Source organism: Lipotes vexillifer, unplaced genomic scaffold (assembly GCF_000442215.2).
Source record: "Lipotes vexillifer unplaced genomic scaffold, Lipotes_vexillifer_v1.1 scaffold545, whole genome shotgun sequence".
NCBI lineage: Eukaryota > Metazoa > Chordata > Mammalia > Artiodactyla > Lipotidae > Lipotes > Lipotes vexillifer.
Window position 1 is genome coordinate 41,181 of NW_006779129.1, and position 9,274 is coordinate 50,454.

General features: G+C 43.3%; 1 protein-coding gene across 1 annotated transcript in view; it reads right to left on the reverse strand.

Moving 5' to 3' along the window:
- The window catches only part of PRMT2 (protein arginine methyltransferase 2), a 38,856-nt gene that overhangs the window by 26,661 nt on the left and 2,921 nt on the right, over nucleotides 1–9,274 (reverse strand). Inside the window, exons 3-4 of the mRNA XM_007452474.1 lie at nucleotides 4,835–4,942; nucleotides 3,982–4,164 (exon numbers count right to left, since the gene is read on the reverse strand). Coding sequence (XP_007452536.1) covers nucleotides 3,982–4,164; nucleotides 4,835–4,942 — 291 coding nt within the window. The remainder of the gene's footprint in view (nucleotides 1–3,981; nucleotides 4,165–4,834; nucleotides 4,943–9,274) is intronic.

The window sequence follows — 9,274 nt, forward strand, 5'->3', positions numbered from 1 at the left end:
CTTCACGTGACCCCCTCGCTGCCTGGGGACAGCAGGAGCCTCAGCGCTGGAGGGAGGAGCGACCCCGCCGGCGCAGTGCGGGCGGGGCTCTCAACCTGAGGACACGCTCCTTGGGAATCGGCCGGTCCCCAGGGAGGCAGAGCAAGGCTCCTCCAGACAGTCTGGGGCCACAGAGGCTGCTGGAGCCCCGGCTGCCAGCGAGGCGGCGCCCCCAGCACCCGTCCCCACGCCCCACGCCACGGAGACCCTGCTCAAGCGGCACCACGCACAGGGGGACAGGCGGCCCGGCCCCCCAGACCAGGTCAGCAACAACAGGAGGCCTGCACGGGCCTCGCGGGCCCCACGGCTCCTCAGAGACGGACAAAGGGAGGCCACTGGGGTGGACGGAGTTGACACCCAGCTGTCCTGCCTGCGGGGCCACCTGACGCCGAGTCAGAAGCAGGATGCGGAGGCCCCAGGGGCGGAGGCCGGCATGACTGCATTCACCTCGGACACGATACACTTCAGAGCGAAGGGCATCAGGTCATCACAAGACAGGGATCACTTCAGCAAGAGGACATAATAACTCTAAATGTTCTTGTACCTAATAACAGAGCTTCGAAGTACGCAAAGCAAAAGCCAGTAAAACTGCAACAAGAAACAGACAAATTCCCAGTTATAGTCAGAGACTTCCACACCCTTCTCTCAGCAACTGACAGAAGCAGAAAATCAGAAAAGGCAGAGACGTGAACAACACTTTCAGCCAACTTAATGCAACTGATAGAACACTTCACCCAGCCATTTACAATAATACACAAAAATATGTAGGAACAGATTTACCTAGAAAGGTACACAACCCTGTATGATCAAAACCTTAAAACTCTGACACATAACACAAGGCTTAAGAAATGAGAAAAGTCATCACAAAGATGTCACTTCTCCCTAAATTAATGCACATAACACATTAGAATGCCGGACAGCTGGACGGGGTGGAGTCAGGAGCACAACAAAACAATAATAGAACTGGTTTCGTTGCAGCAAAACTAGAAATGAGACTTTTTTGATAAACAAGAACGACAAGCAACAGTGAACAGGCTGGGAACAGCATAAACAGGCCTGAAGGAGCTAAGCCATTCTGGCTATTCTTCAGCTGTTACTACTAACACACACTGGTAGCTAGACTTGTCCTTCACAAGGCTAAACAAAGCTAATGACTCTGATTCCACATGAATCGTACCCTGCCCCTGGCATTTACTCTCGAGGCATTCACTTGTAACAAATCACCCCTTGTAGCTGTTTACATTTCAGAAAGGTCGCAGGCCGATAACCCAGAGATGAAGGGACCCAATTACCAGGCTGCCTGACGCCAGCAGTGACTGTTTTAAAATACTGCAAGAAGAATGCAAGACCTTCACCACTTTGATCCTATCACTCATCCTGGACTGTGAGTTCCACCTATAAGACCCCCTGTAATTCCCCAGAACAGGGGGGCACAGTTCTTGAGGCGCTAGCCTGCTGGGTCTTCCCTTTGCCTGGCACAGAAAAGACAAAGCCTCTCTATTTCTTATCCTCCAAATCTCTGTCTCTGGATTTCTATTCGGCATCGGTGCACAGGGAGCCAAAATTTGCTGGCAACAGTTTCAAAAAAATAAACAGACGAGGCCATGAAAATGCTAAAAATTAGGAGAACTGCTAGAGGCCTAGCTCTTCCAATCATTAAAAAGCATCTGGACCTGCAGAAGAAATAACCGGATCAATGACACAGAACAGAGATTCCCAAAACAGACCCTAACAATTTGACATATGATAAATGAGCGTTTCACATTATGCAGAAAAGGAAGATTAACCAAAAGCTGGAAGAGCTGGATATTTGTGGGGACATTAAGTCGGAATTTTACCTTATTCTTTACAAGTAAATTCCGGATTGATTTAAATATTTCATTGTTAAAAAAATGCAATCACAAAAGTTCTAAAAGAAAGCATGGATATTTATAATCTCGGAGTGAAGGCCTTGAAAATAGGACACAAACGCAGAAGCTACAAAGAAAAGAAGGACAAATTAGACCATATAAAGATAAAAAGTTCCATGGGCGGGGGACTTCCCTGGTGGCGCAGTGGTTAGGACTCTGTGCTCCCAATGCAGGGGGCCTGGGTTCGATCCCTGGTCAGGGAACTAGATCCCACATGCATGCCACAACTAAGGAGCCCACGAGCTGCAACTAAGAAGCATGCCTGCTGCAACTAAGACCTGGTACAACTAACTAAACAAATAAATAAATCTACATTAAAAAAAAAAAAGTTCCATGGGGAAAAAACAGCAGCAAATGGTCAGTGTGATAGATATAAATACAAGCTAAACTGCCTATTTAACATATAAATTGACAGAAATCAAACGAAAGATGGGCAAATTATATGAAAGTTTATCAAAAAATGAGAAATACTAAAGGCCAATAAGATATGAAAGAAAATCAATCTCACTTTAAAAAATGGAAATCAAAACCGAGATACATATTTCACCTTTAAGACTGGAAATCTTTTTTCACGCTGAAGACTTGTGGTGGTGAAATACACCTTCTATGCTGTTGGTATCTTTCTGGCGGTCAACTTGGCAAGATCCACCCAAGTAAAAAACACATACACCCTTCAAATTTACCCAGTGGAAATTCCAGCAAAGGTTTAGCAGAATTTATATAGGAGGACATCCATTACAGCATTGCTTGCTGTGATGAAAACTAAATATGATCCTTTTCAAATCAACACAATACACCGCAGCTGTTGTAAAGAACAGACCTTCAAAACAGTACAGCTGTGTGAGAAGAGCAAGGTGAAAAACAGTGTGTGTGAAACTATTCCTCTTCTAGAAATTTAAAAGAATAAAACAGATGCACCTTAGATTTGGAAGAAGCATAAGCACTGTTGCTGAAAGAAATCTCAAGGAGCAGAGTGAGGAGACAGACTTCAGATTATCACTATGTCTTTCTTAGTAGATGGAAACCTCTAAATATGTACACACATCAGTGGTTTTTCATTTCCTTTAACATTTTTAATTGTCAAATATGACATACCTACAAAAAACTACACTAAAAAGTACTTTAGAGTTTACTTAACATAGTTACATTCCAAACACTCTTGTACCCACACCAGAACCGTGCCAGCACCCCGGAGCATCTCACCCGGCCTTGCCAAACATAGAACGCCCCCCCCCTTACCAGTAACCCCCATCCAGATTCTCAGGGGAATCAGGTCCCTGATCTCTAGAGCTCCACCACTTATATATACATTCATAGGCAACACCTTTTAACACTGCCTTATAACTTATATAACTGAATCAAACATAAGGTATTCTTTGATGTCTTGCTTCTTTCACTCAACATTGTATTTGCAACGTTCATCATGCATTTAGTTTTATTTAGTTTAAAATATAAACAGGGTTGTCTGGACCACAGGACTTTCGGTCTTTATTCACATTGGAAAAAAAACAAACTAATAAGCTAGTTATTTATAGGTATTACTATTGATTTATATAATTTTTTTGTATTTCATTTTTAATGTAAAAGTTATTACTTTCTTTTTTGAAATACTGAGAAAGGTTCATAACTCCACTGCTCAAACAATATCTCTAAACCAGTGGTCTGCACATTACAGCCCGTGGGCCAGTCCAGCCCTCCACCTGCTTTTATATGGCCTACAAGCTAAGAATGGCTTTTACATTTTTAAACGGTTTCTAAAAATCAAAAGAAGAATATGACACATGAAAATCATATGGAAGTCAAATTTCAGTGTCTACGGATAAAGTTTTATTGGAACACAGCCCTGCTCACTTAAAGTTTTGTACAGCTGCCTCAGCATGTGGATGGCAGGGCTGTGCAGCTAAGGTGAAGAAAACATCTGTGGGCCCTGCTCTGAATGATGAGTAGAAGCCCAGAAATTACTTTTACACTTAGAACCTAAAACTAGCGAGAAGCTCGCGCCAGCCGGCTGGGCGGGCAAGGGAGGCAGTACCAGGGTCCCGTAGCTGCCGAAGTACTCCTCGTCCTGCCACGAGTCCTCGGGGCCCCAGTCCTCCAGGTGCTTCCCCAGGTGGTTCGCGGGGATGTACCCGCAGCAGCCGGCACGCTCACCCCACCACCAGTCGGCGGTGGTTTGTCTCAGGATGAGAATTTTTTCTCCTCTCGAAAAGCTGAGCTAGAAAAACATACAGAGAAATGAAAATTAAAGAAAAACCTGTAGTTCGTTTTTCCATGATAAATCCCCCATCACTGGGGCCCAAATCACAGCAATTTCGAAAAGGAGTCAATGGGTAAATGTGTCAACTGACAAGATATGAAAATGATACCAGGATTTTAAGATTTTTGTGGAATATCTACACGAAACAAAAGCACACCTCAATTGATATTTTTTTTAAAAAAAGATTAAACATTTTCAAACAGTGTAAATTTCTTAGAACTTAGAACAAAATTTCTAACAGCCCCTTCACCATAACTCAGCTAGGTGGTAGCTGATTCGGTTACTGGAGGCTTATGCTAAGAAATTCCTATTACAAAGTAAAGAATGCTACATTCAAGTAGATATTTTTATTTACACCCAATTTTTCATTAACTAGAATAGGTTCTAAGTAAGGGTTTCAAAGCAGAAACTGAAGCAGGTACCTCCACCCCCCGTTCCTCACCCGGGAATCTTTCACATCAGGCTTGGGACCCGAATTTGTGAGGCTGGGAGGGTCACCCACAGGTCTCCTGCGGCAGTGAAGTTTCTGAATACTTCTTTATTTGAATCTGCTATGACTTCTGCAAATTGTACATCTAATCCTGTCCCTGAACATGCTGAATCCACAAAGCATAACCCACATGGCTACCTGCGTCTCATCGGTGGCAGAATAGTCTGCGATGGCCACGAACTCCTCGGGGTGCACACTACCCTGGAGGTTCCCCTCCTCACCCTGCGCGGCGGGGTCCTCTCCCTCCTGTTCAAAGCAAGGGAGAAACGGGAGGCGACTGTGGGGCTGCCCCTCCTCTCCTCCCTTCTCTCTGCCTGTCTCTCCATCTGTCTCACTCCGCCTATCTCTGCCTCCCCGTCTGTCTCCATCTCTGTTTCTGTCTCTTTCTCCGCCTCTGTCCCTGTCCGTCTCTCTGTCTCTGTCTCTGCCTCTCTCTGTCTCCATCTCTGTCTCCATCTCTGTCTCTGTCTATCTCCACCTCTGCCTCTCTGTCTCTGTTTCTGTCTTTCTCTCTTGGCTCCAGGTTATTAGGATGGTTTCAAATCAAGATTCACATGACCACGTTTTCATCCTACAAACACCTGGGGTCATCTCCACCAGCAGAATGAAAGGATCTCACCCTCCCTCCACCTTGACTTTAGTCTCTAGTACAAAATGACTCGCATCATTAAGTGAACGTCAGAGAAAGAACAGGAGGCACTATGAGTGACCACCTAGTGACTGACCCCATCAGCAGCAACGCTCTGAAGGTGGTGACCGGCCCAGGAGAAAGCAGCCCTGTCTGGGTGTCAGACCCGAGGGCAGAGCTGGGCGGCCGTGCTGAGGGCCGACGGGGCAAGGCGCAGCCCTCGGGGCACACTGCTGCTCAGGACTCGGAGAGGGCGCCCTGGGTCTCAGGTCTCCGCTGCACGCGGCCCACCTCCCTTTGTGTCCAAACGGGTCTTCCTGGAGGCCACCCCAGAGGCGGCAGGGCCCCAGCTCACGATCCAGTTCACTGCAGCAAACCCGCCCGGACATACATTTAAACAGATTTTCCTAAACGTAACCATCATTCATGTTCATTTTAGAAAATGTGTGGAAGAGCACAAAGAGGAAAATTAAAACTAAGTGTGAGCTTTGCTCATTGGTCAGAGATCAATGACGGTAACACGCAACCATTACAGTGCCTCAGGCTTTCTTCACGTGCACACACAATACCTCCTTATATGGTGTTTACCGGGATAATAAAACTCTGCCTCATTACATATTTTGCACTTATTAAATTCTGAACACTTTTCCCCATTATTAAATACACTTCTAAGCACATTTTCAGTATCTCATAGTATTCCATTCCATGAATTATTGTAACTTATTTATCAAATCTCCTATAAACATTTAAACTGTTTTCAGTTTTGACTAGCATAAATTATGTTAAGGTGAACTTTAATATGAATCGGTCTGTCCCTGATAGTTTTCTTAGGACAAATTCCTGAATATGACACTGAGGGTCAAGGTCTTTTACGGCTTTGACACCACCACCCGATGCCTTCCGTGGGGCAGCCGCTCGAGCTCCTGCACGCGAGGACATAGCCTCGTGAGTTCCCCGCACCTGATCCACAGTGGATGTTCATCACTGCAGCCTCTGCCAGTCTGAAGACAAGAAATTACCTCTTGGTTACCTCCATTTGCCTTCCTTTGATTATCAGTGATCACACATGATTTTACCTATACACTGGTCGTCTTTTTTATTTTAATAATCACCTGTTTGTATCCTTTGCACATTTTCCTATCACAGTAACACGATTCGTTTCTGCTCACCCTCATCCTGTGCGACTCCACCCGCGCTGTCTGTCACCGGCCTCCCACACCCCCGACCCTCACGGTTGCCTGGTGTACGTGGAGAGCATGGAGAGGGAGGAGGGTCCCCACACGTCCCGTGCTCGTGTCTCACGTGCGCACACACAACTTATTTTTTCTCTTGACATCGCTTTTTTTTTTTTGCGGTACACGGGCCTCTCACTGTTGTGGCCTCTCCCGTTGCGGAGCACAGGCTCCGGACGCGCAGGCTCAGCGGCCACAGCTCACGGCCCCAGCCGCTCCGCGGCATGTAGGATCTTCCCAGACCGGGGCACGAACCCGTGTCCCCTGCATCGGCAGGCGGACTCTCAACCACTGTGCCACCAGGGAAGCCCTGACATCGCTTTTTGTAAAATATACCAGACAGTTTAAAAAAATTTTTTTCACTCACACAATAACTTGTGGCAAACTCCCCACCTGCAGAACTCTACATAACATACGTATATATGTTACGTACGTACACATGTACATACATAACATATGGCTACATAACATTCCGCAGCAGGGATTCTGCCTGAGCCTTAAGTCATCTTCGACTGATGGACTTGCTCTGGATGTCCAGTTTTCTACCACCACAACGTCTGTGCACTTTTATCCTGACATGATGACATTTTATCTCTATGAGATAGAGTGACAGGGCTGAAACATAAACATAGTTTTCACTCAGACATCTGTCAGATTCTTTCCATAAAGGATGTGCACTTCACACTTCAGCAGCAGTGCATGGAGTAACCGTCTTTAATGTTTGCCAGAGGAATAGGTGTAAAGACTCCAGAAAAGGTAAACATGTGGGGAAACACTATTACTTATACTTTATAAAAAAGACTTTTGATAGTATAGAGAAACAATAATAATTTACTGTGGGGTTTATAGCATATATAGAAGTAAAATATGTTACAACAACAGCACAAAAATAGCGGCTGGTAAATGGAACTAATTTAGAGGATTCTTGTGAAGTGGTCAAAAAAAAAGACTAGGGTAGGTTAAGGATGCATATCATAATTTCCTGGGTGACCATTAGAATAATATCGGGCGGCCAAAAAGCTTGTTCAGGTTTTTCCATAACATCTTCAGAAAAACCCAAACAAACTTTCTGGCCACAGCCCAAAAAGGTACAGCTAAAAAGTCACCAGAGGAGATAACATGGAATTACAGAAAGTATTTTATTATCTAAAAGAAGGCAAGAATGGAGAAAGGTAAAAAGGAGGAATTGTGACAAACAGAAAACAAACAGCAAGACGTTAGGCTCCTGTTAGACTTATGTTACATGTTAATGGACTGAATACTCCAATTATATGGCAAATATTATCCAACAGGAAATAAAAGACATAACTAAAAGCTCTTTACAAGAGGAACACTTTAAACATATGGAGTTAGTTTGGCTGAAAATACAGGTATATATGTGTCTGTGTGCCACGCAAACACTAAGACAAAGTAGATGCAAGGCAAGAAGTATTAATAGGTAAAAAGAGAGACTTCATAAAAATAAAAGGGTCAACTAATCTAGAAAACAAAAACTAACCTAAACATATGCACCAAATAACAGAGATTCAAAATATATGAAGCAAAAAGTGATAGATCCGAAAGGAAATAACAAAAAAAAAGACAAATCCACAATCAATGTGGAGATTTTTCCAACTCATCTCTCTCAGTAATTGATAGAACAAATGGACAAAACATGAAACAGGATATAGATTTGAGCAATACTAATAACCCATTTGAAGACCTTGAACACTACACCCAACAACTGCAGAATAGCTTAGTCTCTGCAAGTGCACATGGAACATCCACCAAATAACCCTTACGATGAAAGCATAAAGCAGGCCTGAATAAATTTCCAAAGATTGAAATGTTATATTTTCTGACCAAACATAATCAAACCAAAATTAAATAACAAAAATATAAAATTTCCCACGTTTGGAAATTAAGCAACCCACTTCTGAATAGCCCGGAAATTTTCTAATTTCCATTGTGATATATTAGAAAGTATTTTAAGTGAACAATAATGAAAATACAATGCATTTAAATGTGTGAGGTGCAACTAAAGCAGTGAATAGAGGAAAAGTTACAGCTTTAAAGAGACACACACACACACACACACACACACACACACACACACACACACAAATATATGTGAAAAGAAAGGTTTAAAATCAGTGATCCAAGCTTCCATCTCAGGATGCTATGAAAAGAGAAAATTAAACCCAAATAGAATAGAATAAAGGAAATAAAAGCAGAAATCAATGAAATAGAACACAGATGGACAAAGAGGAAATTAGCAAAGGTTTCTTTGAAAACATAAAATTGATAAAATCCTAAAAAGATAAAACGCAAACTGTGACTATCAGGCATCTCTTCTGTGATGAAGAATATTATTACCAGGATGAACACAAATATTATTGAAATACTACCATGACTCATAAATAACCAGGAAAACTAAAATCACAAGATACCATTTCTAACCCACAGACTGACCAAAATTAAAAAGCCTGATGTTCTCAAGTGTTAGCAAGCACTTTGGGCTCCTGGCAGACCTGTGAACTGGTAAACCACCTGGGAGAACAATTGCTCATTATCTAGTAAAACTGAAAATATGCAATCCCTTCCATCCTACAATGCCATTATTGGGTAAATACCCTGGAGCACATGTGCACAAAGAGACACACTGAAGGATGTTCACTGCAGCACTGTTTGAAACAGAGAAAAACTGGAAGCAATGTAAGTGTCCAACAAAAGGGAAAG